Source organism: Schistocerca nitens, chromosome 2 (genome assembly GCF_023898315.1).
Source record: "Schistocerca nitens isolate TAMUIC-IGC-003100 chromosome 2, iqSchNite1.1, whole genome shotgun sequence".
Lineage (NCBI taxonomy): Eukaryota > Metazoa > Arthropoda > Insecta > Orthoptera > Acrididae > Schistocerca > Schistocerca nitens.
The window spans coordinates 268,635,587-268,652,379 of NC_064615.1; the positions used below are offsets into that span (position 1 = coordinate 268,635,587).

Below are 16,793 nucleotides of genomic sequence, written 5' to 3' on the forward strand. Positions count from 1 at the left end.
AAATTGCTTATGTGAAAAGTTATATAGATTAATAGAGGGAAACATTCCACGTGGGAAAAATATATCTAAAAACAAAGATGATGTGACTCACCAAACGAAAGCGCTGGCACGTCGATAGACACACAAACAAACACAAACATACACACAAAATTCAAGCTTTTGCAACAAACGGTTGCTTCATCAGGAAAGGAGAGGGAAAGACGAAAGGATGTGGGTTCTAAGGGAGAGGGCAAGGAGTCACCCCAATCCCGGGAGCGGAAAGACCCACCTTAGGGGGAAAAAAGGACAGGTACACACTCGCACACACACCCACATCCAACCACACATACACAGACACAAACAGACATTTGCAAAGGCAAAGAGATTCGGCCAAAGGTGGTTGGACATGGGTGCGCGCGTGAGCGCACACCCGCCCCTCGCCCCTCGCCGCCCCCCCCTCCAAGGCAAGCCCCCCCGCCCCCGGGACCGGAACGACCCCACCACACACACCCCAAAACCCACATCTCCCCCCCCCCCCTTCGACGAAGCAACCGCCCACCGTGAAAGCCAAAACTCCGCATGCATGACCGTGCCCGCCCGCGCATCCATCAACCCGCCAGCGCCCCCGCACGGCAAGCCACATCATGCCCGCTTCCAGACACATCCCCCCCGCGTGGAATGCTTCCCTATATATATATATATATATATATATATATATATATATATATATATATAAAGAAAGATGATGAGACTTACCAAACAAAAGCGCTGGCAGGTCGATAGACACACAAACAAACACAAATATACACACAAAATTCAAGCTTTCGCAACAAACTGTTGCCTCATCAGGAAAGAGGGAAGGAGAGGGAAAGACGAAAGGATGTGGGTTTTAAGGGAGAGGGTAAGGAGTCATTCCAATCCCGGGAGCGGAAAGACTTACCTTAGGGGGAAAAAAGGACAGGTATACACTCGCACACACACACATATCCATCCACACATACAGACACAAGCAGACATATTTAAAGACCAAATATGTCTGCTTGTGTCTGTATGTGTGGATGGATATGTGTGTGTGTGCGAGTGTATACCTGTCCTTTTTTCCCCCTAAGGTAAGTCTTTCCGCTCCCGGGATTGGAATGACTCCTTACCCTCTCCCTTAAAACCCACATCCTTTCGTCTTTCCCTCTCCTTCCCTCTTTCCTGATGAGGCAACAGTTTGTTGCGAAAGCTTGAATTTTGTGTGTATATTTGTGTTTGTTTGTGTGTCTATCGACCTGCCAGCGCTTTTGTTTGGTAAGTCTCATCATCTTTCTTTTTAGATATATTTTTTCCACGTGGAATGTTTCCCTCTGTTATATATATATATATATATATATATATATATATATATATATATATATATATATATATATATAACAGAGGGAAACATTCCACGTGGAAAATATATATATATATATATATATATATATATATATATATATATATATAGAGAGAGAGAGAGAGAGAGAGAGAGAGAGAGAGGGGGGGGGGGGGGAACATTCCACGCGGGAAAAATATATCCAAAAACAAAGATGATGCGACCTACCAAACGAAAGCGCTGGCACGTCGATAGACACACAAACAAACACAAATATACACACAAAATTCAAGCCCTCGCAACAAACTGTTGCCTCATCAGGAAAGAGGGAAGGAGAGGGAAAGACGAAAGGATGTGGGTTTTAAGGGAGAGGGTAAGGAGCCACCCCAGTCCCGGGAGCGGAAAGACCTACCCTAGGGGGGAAAAAAGGACGGGCATACACCCGCACACACACACACATCCATCCACACATATACAGACACAAGCAGACATATTTGGGCAGAGATGTCAGTCGAGGCAGAAGTGCAGAGGCAAAGATGTTGTTGAATGACAGGTGAGGTATGAGTGGCGGCAACTTGAAATTAGCGGAGATTGAGGCCTGGTGGATAACGGGAAGAGAGGATATATTGAAGAGCAAGTTCCCATCTCCGGAGTTCGGATAGGTTGGTGTTGGTGGGAAGTATCCAGATAACCCGGACGGTGTAACACTGTGCCAAGATGTGCTGGCCGTGCACCAAGGCATGTTTAGCCACAGGGTGATCCTCATTACCAACAAACACTGTCTGCCTGTGTCCATTCATGCGAATGGACAGTTTGTTGCTGGTCATTCCCACATAGAATGCATCACAGTGTAGGCAGGTCAGTTGGTAGATCACGTGGGTGCTTTCACACGTGGCTCTGCCTTTGATCGTGTACACCTTCCGGGTTACAGGACTGGAGTAGGTGGTGGTGGGAGGGTGCATGGGACAGGTTTCACACCAGGGGCAGTTACAAGGGTAGGAGCCAGAGGATAGGGAAGGTGGTTTGGGGATTTCATAGGGATGAACTAAGAGGTTACGAAGGTTAGGTGGACGGCGGAAAGACACTCTTGGTGGAGTGGGGAGGATTTCATGAAGGATGGATCTCATTTCAGGGCAGGATTTGAGGAAGTCGTATCCCTGCTGGAGAGCCACATTCAGAATCTGATCCAGTCCCAGAAAGTATCCTGTCACAAGTGGGGCACTTTTGTGGTTCTTCTGTGGGAGGTTCTGGGTTTGAGAGGATGAGGAAGTGGCTCTGGTTATTTGCTTCTGTACCAGGTCGGGAGGGTAGTTGCGGGATGCGAAAGCTGTTTTCAGGTTGTTGGTGTAATGCTTCAGGGATTCCGGACTGGAGAAGATTTGTTTGCCACGAAGACCTAGGCTGTAGGGAAGGGACCGTTTGATGTGGAATGGGTGGCAGCTGTCGTAATGGAGGTACTGTTGCTTGTTGGTGGGTTTGATGTGGACGGACGTGTGAAGCTGGCCATTGGACAGGTGGAGGTCAACATCAAGGAAAGTGGCATGGGATTTGGAGTAGGACCAGGTGAATCTGATGGAACCAAAGGAGTTGAGGTTGGAGAGGAAATTCTGGAGTTCTTCTTCACTGTGAGTCCAGATCATGAAGATGTCATCAATAAATCTGTACCAAACTTTGGGTTCGCAGGCTTGGGTCCTCTAAGCGACCCATGAACAGGTTGGCGTATGATGGGGCCATTCTGGTACCCATGGCTGTTCCCTTTAATTGTTGGTATGTCTGGCCTTCAAAAGTGAAGAAGTTGTGGGTCAGGATGAAGCTGGCTAAGGTAATGAGGAAAGAGGTTTTAGGTAGGGTGGAAGGTGATCGGCGTGAAAGGAAGTGCTCCATCGCAGTGAGGCCCTGGACATGTGGGATATTTGTGTATAAGGAAGTGGCATCAATGGTTACAAGGATGGTTTCCGGGGGTAACGGATTGGGTAAGGATTCCAGGCATTCGAGGAAGTGGTTGGTGTCTTTGATGAAGGATGGGAGACTGCATGTAATGGGTTGAAGGTGTTGATCTACGTAGGCGGAGATACGTTCTGTCGGGGCTTGGTAACCAGCTACAATGGGGCGGCCGGGATGATTGGGTTTGTTAATTTTAGGAAGAAGGTAGAAGGTAGGGGTGCGGGATGTCGGTGGGGTCAGGAGGTTGATGGAGTCAGGTGAAAGGTTTTGTAGGGGGCCTAAGGTTCTGAGGATTCCTTGAAGCTCTGCCTGGACATCAGGAATGGGATTACCTTGGCAAACTTTGTATGTGGTGTTGTCTGAAAGCTGACGCAGTCCCTCAGCCACATACTCCCGACGATCAAGTACCACGGTCGTGGAACCCTTGTCCGCTGGAAGGATGACGATGGACCGGTCAGCCTTCAGATCACGGATAGCCTGGGCTTCAGCAGTGGTGATGTTGGGAGTAGGATTAAGGTTTTTTAAGAAGGATTGAGAGGCAAGGCTGGAAGTCAGAAATTCCTGGAAGGTTTGGAGAGGGTGATTTTGAGGAAGAGGAGGTGGGTCCCGCTGTGACGGAGGTCGGAACTGTTCCAGGCAGGGTTCAATTTGGATAGTGTCTTGGGGAGTCGAATCTCTTTGCCTTTGCAAATGTCTGCTTGTGTCTGTGTATGTGTGGTTGGATATGGGTGTGTGTGCGAGTGTGTACCTGTCCTTTTTTCCCCCTAAGGTGGGTCTTTCCGTTCCCGGGATTGGGGTGACTCCTTGCCCTCTCCCTTAGAACCCACATCCTTTCGTCTTTCCCTCTCCTTTCCTGATGAAGCAACCGTTTGTTGCGAAAGCTTGAATTTTGTGTGTATGTTTGTGTTTGTTTGTGTGTCTATCGACGTGCCAGCGCTTTCGTTTGGTAAGTCACATCATCTTTGTTTTTAGATATAAGTTATATAGATTGTCACACAATTGTAAAAAAATAGAACTCTCTCAAAAGCAAAATGTTAGTGTTACCAGTTGACCAAGTAATTAGTTACGTCAAATGTTTTATAATTCTTGTGATTCTTTAGCTTTTTGGAAGTATTTTATTCAGGATCTTCTGTAGAAAGGTAGTGATTATGTCTTCACTGTAAGAATAATCTCCTATGCCACTGACTCAGAAACACAAAAACTTGTTTATCATACCCATTGTCAATGTACAATGCCCACATCATTATAGTCTGGGGCAGCTCTTTCCATTCACAGAGTAAACTTGTCACCCAGAAGAGGATATTCAGAATGAACTCTGGCGTCAGTTTGCAAACTATGTGCAGGGCATTGGTAAAGTGTCTCAGAATTCTAACTCATCACACTGTACATATATTTGCTTACTGAATTTGTTGTTGGAAATGGAAATGCCATGTGGCTAGGGCCTCCCGTCGGGTATACCGTTCGCCCGGTGCAAGTGTTTCAAGGTGACACCACTTCAGCAATTTGGGTGTCAGTGGGGATGAAATGATGAACATGGAAGGAAAATTAGGGTTCAACATCCGGTCAGTGATGAGCTCATTAGAAATAGAAGAACATGCACTCATTCAGAAGGAACTGCAACATCCAGTCAGAGAATATACAACAGAAAAATGATTTACATTTGGGTTGCAGTTTTTTTACTATAGTTTTAGAAGATATGTGCTGTTCTGCAAGTTCAGTTTTCAGTAGGCTTCCTGCCAAACTGGAAACCATGAGTAATAAACCTCAGCTTTTCAAATTTAAGCTGAAAGGCTGAAGGCTGGCTTGTGGCACACTCGTTTTATTCTCCACCAGACTTCTTCACACTAGTTAAGACCCTTTTGCTGTAATGTGTTACTTATTTGGGTGCACATGTGTAGTTTTCTATTTTTTTCATTTTTAAAATTTCTTTTATTAACATGCTTTGACTTAATGTATGCTTATGGTGTTGGAGTGCCTATGTTATGCTGATTATGATGCATGCATGCATGCATGTCCAAAGGAACTTTGCATCATAATCAGAATAAGACAGGAACTGCAATATCATATTTATCTGCCGATACTGGGTAAGAGACTTTCAAGTACAACGTCTAACCTGTTCATAAGGATGTACGAGTTCGGGTTATAGACGCATGGTTGACGACATATAGAAGTTTGGGTCTGGCCATGAGTTGTGCACGGATAGCCAAATGGTAAGGCGCCCGCACACGATAAGCAGGAAATCCGGGTTCGAGTTCTGGTCTGGCACAAATTTTCATCGTCGTCATTCCATTGTACAGCTGATGGTAGTCCTTATTTCCAATTGCGAATTCATTAGATGTGTAATGTGTTTGATTTGTACCATGACCTGTTGGCTATTGCTCACGTTTCCATGAAATTCAAGGAAAAATGAAGGTATAATCTACATTCTTGAACATTCGCTGTCAGTATTATATCCTCTTTGTAAAAAGGGAGAGAATTAGGTTTACCTTCCTTCCATTGACTAGTGTGTTGATATTTTTCACGCTTAACAAACCAATTGTTCATATGGGGCATGGATCCACTTTCTAACAGCTGCTACACTTTTGTTAGTGTATGCCTTTTATTGGTCTGCATCCCTGAAGGATCTCCTTCATGGAGAGATCTTTTGAACACAATGAACAAATAGTACTGGTGCTGCTTTGAATTTCGTTTTCTTTGTGGATTAAAGTAAATGGCTCATGTCAAACGTATTGTCACACCCCCAGATGTAATTTTGTCATCACTGACATATCCTTACATGTTTAAAGTCTTTAAGTTTAAGTTCTTCTAGTTATTTGTACTATTCTTTGTGTTCCTTTATTTAGGTACTTTGAATTTGAGATAATGACAGCTGGTCCCATGCGTGTTGGCTGGGCTCGAGCTGACTGTAGTCCAGGCTGTCAGCTTGGAAGTGATGAAACTACATGGGCATTTGATGGCTACAATGTAAGTTGCATGCCATAACACATAAAAGACTGACAGGAATGATGTTTTGGTTCCTAATAATAGTAAATTTATGGGCTGATATCAATATAATAGAGGGAAACATTCCATGTGGGAAAAATATATCTAAAAACAAAGTGATGTGACTTACCGAACGAAAGCGCTGGCATGTCGATAGACACACAAACAAACACAAACACACACACAAAATTCAAGCTTTCGCAACAAACTGTTGCCTCATCAGGAAAGCTTGAATTTTGTGTGTGTGTTTGTGTTTGTTTGTGTGTCTATCGACCTGCCAGTGCTTTCATTCGGTAAGTCACATCATCTTTGTTTTTAGATATAAATTTATGGGCTGTATCACTTGACTCATCTGTTATAGATAGGCCTGTTAACTATTTTCACATTTGCATTATTAAACTATAATTTTCTCTTTGCTATAAAAATTCAAATGTTGTTCTTAAAAACCCATTTAGTATAATGACAAATGATTGAAAATTAGTTGCTAGATACTGCATTTGACTAGCAAAATAAACTTACAGCTTTATAGTTTGCAATATGTTGAAAACTTTGGATTCTAGTCAGATGAACCTAACAAAAATGTAATACTTCACATGAAGACAAAACTAAAAAGTTGCTAGTAAAATTTTCCAATCCTGAATGTTATTGTTGTTGGATGCTCAGGAAGAATTCATTGCTATTTTTATGACTTTGGCAAATACATACAATTCTTGTTAGTCATATTCTGTCACAGACATATAAATCATACATTTGAGATACAAAATATATTTTGTGTAAGACACATGCTCTGTGCAATTGATGATGAGATATTCATATTGTTATACATCATAATGCTTTTCACCAGTTCAAATCAGAGTAAATAAAAACACTAATTTGTGCAAAGATGTTATTCATAGTGAAACAAACTAGTGTGTTTCTGTGAGTATTTTAAAAATGTTTTGTTCATAATTATTGTGGTGAAACAACAATTTAAATATGTTTCAGAATAGTTTACAAAATACTTACATCAGAATTTTAGTTTTCTATTGTCTGATATGCTTGATCTCAACATAGGCTGTCAAACTACACTTTGGGGCTAGTGATCCCTTTGGCAGACAGTATCAAGTAGGAGATATTATCGGCTGTTTCCTAGACTTGTTTGATAAGACCATCAGTAAGTAAAACACCTGTTTGGTATTGAGTTGTGCCCAAGACTATAATGTGGTCTGCGAATAAATTTAAATGCAGATCAAAATCTGAGAAAGTAGCGACAAAATTTTATTGCCCGCACTACACACAGCTTCTCTGTTATTGTGTGCACAAAAAGTTTATTATTTGCACCTATTCTCATTAAATGGATATAATGAAACACTCATGTGAAAAATGATGTAAGTCTTGGGCATTACTGTTGAATGAGAATGACTTGCACTGGTATGGAATGACTGAATGTCACAGAACCAAACAACTGCTTGCTCCTCTGCTTGTCTTGCATCTTATTATATTTCTCTCTAACAGATGTTCTTACAACCAGCAAACACTGCTGAAAAGTATTGATTTTCTATGTCTTTTTTTCTCAGCCTGTTTTGGCGAAACTTCATTTCAGTTTTGTAGCATATAGCTGTTAACTGTTACCACTTCATGTCATAATATTGTTACAAATTAAACTTACACATCAGTGTGTAAGGGAAAGTTCTTTCCTGGAATATGACTTACTATCTTCTAATCCATGTTTCAGATTCCTCTCTTTCTCTTCATTTTTTTAATAGTATAGCTTTTGGGACAGCTATATAAAACAAGGATCTCCTTCCTCTATATAAACAGTAGGCATGTTTCTTTTCTTTTTTGCCAATGATACATAACTTACGGATGGCCTTTGTGTAGAATATATTTGAATATGACATACACTTCACTACTGAAGAGTGTATTAGGTCTTTTTGAAGCAGAATAGCAGTTGGAAAGAACAGAGGGAGAGGGAGAGCAAAGTGGAAGAACTAGGAGGAGCAGGATGATACATTTTCATTACACAATCCACATTTTGTGCGTTAGCTCTGTAAATCTCTGACAAAACTATGTGTTTCAAAGAAGATGGCACTGAATCTGCAAAATCCTTTGGATTTATTAAAATTATTTCTGCAATGCAAGGATATTTGCAGTTGTACCTCGAAATTGACAATGTTTTCTCTTAACAGCTCAAACAAAATTAATTGTCTTAGATGCATGACAGAGAAATCCTATACATAGTTTAGACAAAAGAGAAGAGCAGCACCCTCTTCAATTTCTGAAATGAATACAAATGGTTAGAGATGGCTGAAAGACAAAGACAAGATGGCACAAACACACAATTTAAGTATTTAATAAGTTTGTATTTCATTTGTTGAATAATAAAATTTGCAATCTATTGTCACCAGCCCAAGGTATCTTCAAGAATTATCTTGTCAGATATGTATTTTAGAAGGTAGAAAAATCACCTTAAAATTGGAAATGACTTTAACAGAGTAATCACTTCTTGCAAATAATATAAAGCTTATTCTAAAATTTTTGTTCTTTCTTCGACAGTGCCCAAAAATAAAAATTTTCTTGAAACATATTATAAATGACTTATATATAACATGAAACAATGGAAAGGGCAAGTTGGAATAACAACAATATTATGAAAAGGATGTATTACTGCTCACCCCACAGAGGAGGTGTTGAGTCGTAGACAGACTGTTAAACTTTAAAGCTTTCGACCAGGGACAGTGGCTGTGTGTATGTGAGTTATATTTATGAGAATGTGTGTGTGTGTTCTCAGTTTCGGAAGAAGGCCATTTGGCTGAAAACTTAAATGCTTAACAGTCTGTTCTACTTGTCTGTGACTCAACACTTGTGTGTGGAGACTAGCAGTCTATCCTTTTGGTAATATTGTTATGTACTACTTGTTAACATGTGACCCAGAATCTTAAAATTTCATGTGAACTGTCGAATAATTATTATATATTGCAGGTGTGACGTTGCACACTGTAACGTTTGTACCTCTTTTGCTGTAGCAATATGTTTCTTTGATGTAGCATAATATGCGTGCAGTAAAATGTACACCTCATTTAAAAGAAAGAGCAAAGCAAATCTTTAACGGCATCTGGGGTTCAAGCAGCACCAAGTGATGACTGTGTCATCCATCCACCTAGGGCTTAATTTGGACATCATTATCAAGGAGCTTGTGGTTAGCATACTCCTCTTGTGGCCATAAATGTTGGCATTTTATAAATGGGGTTCCAGGTAGTTCCTCAGTTGTCTACACACAACTGAGTGAGTTCAGGACCCAAGTATAGATCCTCTACATGACTGTCCAACACTCAACTGCTCTACTGTGTGAGTATAGTGATGGAGTCTGAGAGCCCTTCAGGCAACTCTCAGTTTTCATTTTCATGATAAGTGTATTATTCATTGCTTTCATTAAGGCTGCCAAGCTTCACCATTCATGCAGAATATGCAGAACCAAAGCTGAACTAATTGCCGGTAATGCAATGGCTTATAAACATGCAGTATTTATATGGGTCATTGCTAAAGGCCAAGAGAACATTTGATTGTATTGCTGCAGAACAGTATCCTATGCCATGCAAGTCAGTGCAATTTGCAGGGTCATATGTCTACTGTGTTTATTTTCTACTTCACATACAGTAGAGCGTCCTTCATTTCTGAAAATGGTGTCATAATTGTTCATCTTCATTTTGATGAGTTCCATTTCCTTGTAAGTAACTCTTACAGGCTGCACCAAGTAAAGATGGTACTGTATAAGACTTCATTCATTTGACTCTTTACTATGGTGCTTGCTGCTGGATGCTGAGTTTGATATACACTCCTGGAAATGGAAAAAAGAACACATTGACACCGGTGTGTCAGACCCACCATACTTGCTCCGGACACTGCGAGAGGGCTGTACAAGCAATGATCACACGCACGGCACAGCGGACACACCAGGAACCGCGGTGTTGGCCGTCGAATGGCGCTAGCTGCGCAGCATTTGTGCACCGCCGCCGTCAGTGTCAGCCAGTTTGCCATGGCATACGGAGCTCCATCGCAGTCTTTAACACTGGTAGCATGCCGCGACAGCGTGGACGTGAACCGTATGTGCAGTTGACGGACTTTGAGCGAGGGCGTATAGTGGGCATGCGGGAGACCGGGTGGACGTACCGCCGAATTGCTCAACACGTGGGGCGTGAGGTCTCCACAGTACATCGATGTTGTCGCCAGTGGTCGGCGGAAGGTGCACGTGCCCGTCGACCTGGGACCGGACCGCAGCGATGCACGGATGCACGCCAAGACCGTAGGATCCTACGCAGTGCCGTAGGGGACCGCACCGCCACTTCCCAGCAAATTAGGGACACTGTTGCTCCTGGGGTATCGGCGAGGACCATTCGCAACCGTCTCCATGAAGCTGGGCTACGGTCCCGCACACCGTTAGGCCGTCTTCCGCTCACGCCCCAACATCGTGCAGCCCGCCTCCAGTGGTGTCGCGACAGGCGTGAATGGAGGGACGAATGGAGACGTGTTGTCTTCAGCGATGAGAGTCGCTTCTGCCTTGGTGCCAATGATGGTCGTATGCGTGTTTGGCGCCATGCAGGTGAGCGCCACAATCAGGACTGCATACGACCGAGGCACACAGGGCCAACACCCGGCATCATGGTGTGGGGAGCGATCTCCTACACTGGCCGTACACCACTGGTGATCGTCGAGGGGACACTGAATAGTGCACGGTACATCCAAACCGTCATCGAACCCATCGTTCTACCATTCCTAGACCGGCAAGGGAACTTGCTGTTCCAACAGGACAATGCACGTCCGCATGTATCCCGTGCCACCCAACGTGCTCTAGAAGGTGTAAGTCAACTACCCTGGCCAGCAAGATCTCCGGATCTGTCCCCCATTGAGCATGTTTGGGACTGGATGAAGCGTCGTCTCACGCGGTCTGCACGTCCAGCACGAACGCTGGTCCAGCTGAGGCGCCAGGTGGAAATGGCATGGCAAGCCGTTCCACAGGACTACATCCAGCATCTCTACGATCGTCTCCATGGGAGAATAGCAGCCTGCATTGCTGCGAAAGGTGGATATACACTGTACTAGTGCCGACATTGTGCATGCTCTGTTGCCTGTGTCTATGTGCCTGTGGTTCTGTCAGTGTGATCATGTGATGTATCTGACCCCAGGAATGTGTCAATAAAGTTTCCCCTTCCTGGGACAATGAATTCACGGTGTTCTTATTTCAATTTCCAGGAGTGTATATCAGCTGTGACCTCAGGAGACTGTTCTCTTAGGCATGCATGTACAGGTTGTGCCTTTCATTCAAGAATGGAACTTTCAGTTTGCATCAAAGCGTACACTCCAAGAAAATTCTTCAGATTGTCTTGGATGTTCTGTCTGGGGATGAATGCACAAATGTCATTAGTAAAAATTTGAGTCTGTATCATTTGTAGATGTGTGTTTCTAAGTTGCTACAAGCTTAAAAGAAACTGTTGAAGCCTCAGAAGATGAGTAGCACAACCAAAACAGTTTTGCATAATAAAATCATCAATAATTGTATACTGGTTGCATTAACTAAGTATTTGTCTTTTGACTCAAATATTGTTAACATTGTTAATTTTTACTTTCATTCAGTACTACATATGGCTTTGACATATGATAATCAATACATTTACACACTGACTTATTCTGTAAATACATCATTTCATTATCCCTGTGTCTTTTGCTTGTGTTCTGTTGTGCAGCATTTTCGGACAGTTGTCAACAAATATGGCAACGCATGTACAGAGTTTATCAGAAATATTTTTAAAAAGTTGGGAGGTGGCTTCCTCACACCAAAATGAACAAGAATGTGCACTGAAACATATATCCCAACAATTATTTATTTTTTACTTAGTGATGAAAGAATATTTTACAATGTACTGAAGTCAGAAACTTATAACAGTTGTTCAAAATATCTTCAGTTTGTTGCTACAAATGCACTCACTCTTTGAATTATTGCTGTGGTATCATTTCAAACACTCTCAGATAGTGTTGAATGGTTTCACTGTCTTTCATGATATGTAGGCAAAGAATCTGTTCAATTTTATAGGTGGCCCCACAGATTCCGATCCAAACGATTGAGGTATCTGGGATGTCTAGTGCATGGAACTGGTTTCTTCCACACTATCCAGCTTTCATGATAGATATCTTCCAGCGTGTTTAAAAGAAAGTGATAAATTTCCTAACCACATACTTCTTTTTATCTGCTATGCTACATTCTGTAGCAAGTTTGGAAGAGTGGTCTGAGTAAAGTCTTTGTAGATATCACCTGTCAGACTTGCTGGGAAAACATATGGACTTACTAAACAGTCACCTACAATTACACCCCACACATTAGTCTTAAATCTGCATTGTTCCACAAGAACTTGGTGACAAACGTTGTGGGAGTGCATAAGAGGGTGGGAGCAAGTGGAGAACAAATTAAGTATTTTTTATTACATTTTCAGTTGCAAATTTCCAGAATGTTATTTCCTTAATAGCTTAAAAATGAAAATTGCCAGACGTGTTTATGTATAGACTTTTTTCCTTGTTTTGGTGTGCAGAATCTGGCTCCAAAGTTTGTAAAAGTATTTCTGAGGCACCCTGTGGGATTGAGGTTCACAGTACTGTGTTAAGTGGTATCCAGAGCTTACTTACATTTTGTTTGATTTAAAGGAAGTGAAGTATAATTGCGGGCAAGCCGAGACGTTCGGCAAACAGTGGCAAGTGGGAGACGTGGTCGGAGTCTTCCTCGATCTTGTAGATCGAACTATCAGTAAGTCAGGAGGATTATGAACTGCCTTTATGCATTCATCTGAAAAGTAGAACAGCTTTTACAAACACTATTCTTAGTGAAGGCATGTGAAATATTTTCAAGAGTTCACTGTGTCATTTTTATTCTGAGACACTTGTGAAAGTAGAAATTGCTATATTTATATATGTAACACAAGATTGATACTGGACTAACTCAGAGTGGCATAGCTGTGTGTACACTGCCATTATATTTTATATATGGTGTGTTCTGATAGTATTTACTTGTAAATAACATATTTTGAGCAGTATCAGATTTTGAAGAGCAATCTAGAGGCATTTCTGAGCTTCAGTAGTTAATTAATGTGCTTTATTTTTAGCCTTCACATCACTTCATGTGTAGAACATTTGTTTCAGTGTGTGCCACATACTACAGCTTATAATTTCTTATACTTACAGTAGACATGGTTGTTACTCTTTTTCTACAAAACATTCAGTTGAAAAGTCTGAGATTTTGTAGCTTGATGGGAGGAGTTCATCAGTTGTTGTGTGCTAAAGGGAAATACAGTAATCTCATGTGTTGGTTCCTGTGCTTGTGCCATATTTGGTGGTGATGACTACATATCAAATGATTGTTATGTTTGCATTTGTTTGAAGAGAGATCTGATCGATCAGTTTTACTAAGATCTCCAGTTAGCAAAAGAGGCTGTCGTGAATGATTAATTCCTACATCAAACACTCTGGTATTGGCCAGTTTCTGGTGTAGACCTAATCACATTTTTCTTTACTGCCTTCATGGTCTGTGGGTGTCAGAGCAGACTAATATCTTAAGAGTGGATCAAATAAAAATGAAAGTTTCATAGAAAAAACATTATTGTTCTTTAATTTATACAGATCTACTTTTTTCAGATTTAATGATCCATTTTATATAAGCAGATTTTTCCACTGGAGAGAAAAGTTTTTAATGCTAATTTTTAAAAATTCTATGATGACATATCACAGATGAATAAGCTGCCAAAATATGTGTTGTGGGGCAGATTCTGGAATGACTGAAAAGTTCTGAAGGTGGTGGTGCATTTTTACGACCAGCCAGCTCAAAGTCGGTGACAGTAGCTGATGGCATTAACATTGCTGCATCCATAAAGTAAATTGATCAGAAACTTCCTTTGCACTCCAAAAATGCCATTGGCATCTCTTGTCAATCAGGCAGCTGTGCTGTGATGGTAACAAGCACTTCTTCACAGCATCAGCATATTCTCCACATTGGCTCTCTTTAATTTTGGATAACCCAAGTCTTATCACAAATGACAGTTTCTGCTGAAAGTGATCTTTCACTCATACATAGCAAAGATAAATCCTACTGGACTAAAGGAACAGTCCCTTACTTACTTGAATACAGCAACATCGAAGCAGTGCGGTTAACCAAAGTGGCTAAAGATCTGCTTGAATTGAGCATACCAGAAGATCTCATTTAGAACATCTTTCAGTAGTGTTCTGACCGACAAAAGGTTTCAGGACAAATCTCCCCATAAGAGACAAATAACTACCTTCTGGGTGCCAGAGAGGAAAGAACTATATAATCAGAGAAAGTGTCTCTCTGATATTCTCAACATTTAAATGGATCCTCCCCTCCATTACTTGCACATATTATACTGTTTCTCTGTTCTCTATCTTCCCATTTCTCCTGTCAAAATACTTGTTTAAAAGCTAGCAAGTGAAGTGGCACAGTGGTCAGCACACTGAACTCACATTTTGGAGGACAATGGTTCAGATAGCCAACCACCCATCCAGATTTAAGATTTTCACTAAATTGCTCCAGGCAAATGCCAGGATTGTTCCTTTGAAAAAGGCGTGACTGATTTACCTCCCCACCCTTTCATAATCCAAGTTTGCACCCCATGTCTGCATTGTTGATGGGATGTTAAACTCTGATCTTCATTCTTGTTTAAAAGGTCCTTTAGCTGGGGACTTTAAAAAATGTGGCCTGTCATTTTTTGTGTTTTAGTGGATGACAAGAGGAAACTCCCCTTCAATTTAAGATATTGTTGACCCTGTGGAACTTAGCTAATGTATAAAACAGCTTTTTCAATTGTGAAAGTGGAAGCTGTCCTACATGTTCAACTTTTAAAGCTAGAGTCCCACACTTAATGCTGCAGAAAAAAAGGAAGAGTCGGTTGTACACCATGACTTAAGTTGTATACCTGTCTTGAGCTGCATAGAGATATCAGTTTTCAGTCATGATAGCATAACATAATAAATCACAGACTCACAAAATTAAGTGTTAAAGAGTAAACACCAATGTTTTTGTCAACTTGGAACAAAGACAGTATGTGTCACTGCCAAAGTGTGGCTCGCTCCAAATTTTGTCCCTGTTGTGTCAGTACAATTGTCTTTTCCATTTGGTAACTTCTTTCTGCAGTCAACCACCTTACTTGGAAGAGAAATATGACAAAACCCATTATTTTACGGTACTTGAAAGCTCTGTGTGGAATAGAAGTAATAGATGTAACTATTCACTGTTGAGTTGAGTTGTGTGGTTGATAGGCACATAAATAAGATAAAAAGCATTGCTAACCTTTCAGACAATGTCCTTCCTCACAGCTAGTCAACACACACATACACACACACACACACACACACACACACACACACACACAAACTGTGTGTGTGTGTGTTTCTTTCTAATTTGCTCTAGGAGAGACATTGTTGGAAAGCTTAGCAATTTGTAGAAACTTATTATAATCTTACTGAAGCTAATGTCTTGAAACATTGCCTTATTTCAAGAAGAGGCTAATGTTTCAGTACACTATGAAGAAAGAGCAAATAGTAATGTAAGTTATAATGTCAAAGGAATCATGGTTTATTGGAGCTGAGTTAATTATCTTATCAGAAGCAGCGTCAGAAGCACTTGGTAGAAGGAAGCAAACAGATATGGAAAAATGACAGAGAATTTGGGACACAGTAAATACAGAAGCTTCTAAAGAAAAACAAATAGCTTATTTGAAGTTTCTACAGGAAAAACATCAGAACAGTTCGAAGAGCACACAAGGAGTCATGGGACTCATTCATAAGCATCTTAGAGCATGACGTACACAGTAGACAGCAGTGTTCATACAGGACCATGAAAACCCTCACCAAGGAAGAAAAAGACACTGCCTCGCCGAACATTATACCCAATGAACAATGGGCAAATTGTTATACAGACTTTTGGTGTGCACAGAAGATCGAAGATGACACAGAAGAAAGTATGTGCAGTGAAACAGTAGATCCAGTTACTATGGATGAACTACAAGATGCTTTGAAAGGCACGAAGAACAGAAAAGCTATTGGAATAGATGGAATGAATGCAGTGATATGTGGAGGGTTACCTCTAGATAAATGACTTTAACAATTAATAAATGAATATTGGACAAACTGCAGGATCGCAGACCCTTGGTATACAGTAGAAGTAATCCCTCTTGTCAAAAAATGGAAACATAATGACTTGAAAAACCATCATGGCATCAGTCTTCTAAACACTGGCTACAAACTGTACTCAAAGATAATCAATAACCTTATGAAGAATATCACAGAAGCTATTAATGCTGAAGAACAAAATTGATTTAGATGACATTGTTCATGCAATGAAAATGTGTTTGCAATTAAAAACATTACAGGGAAAAAAAATAATTTAATACAGAAATCCCTATGGCCTTTATTGAATTTGAGACCATGTGAGCCAGGATAGCCTATGGGACATTATGTTTGAATGTGGATATCCTTATCACCTAATAGAGAACTTGAC

The 16,793-nt window shown here is 41.1% G+C and overlaps 1 protein-coding gene across 1 annotated transcript in view; it reads left to right on the top strand.

The window, feature by feature from the left end:
- The window catches only part of LOC126236010 (ryanodine receptor), a 702,826-nt gene that overhangs the window by 315,471 nt on the left and 370,562 nt on the right, over positions 1-16,793 (top strand). Inside the window, exons 26-27 of the mRNA XM_049945018.1 lie at positions 6,124-6,244; positions 12,935-13,034. Of these exons, the coding sequence (XP_049800975.1) occupies positions 6,124-6,244; positions 12,935-13,034 (221 nt within the window). The remainder of the gene's footprint in view (positions 1-6,123; positions 6,245-12,934; positions 13,035-16,793) is intronic.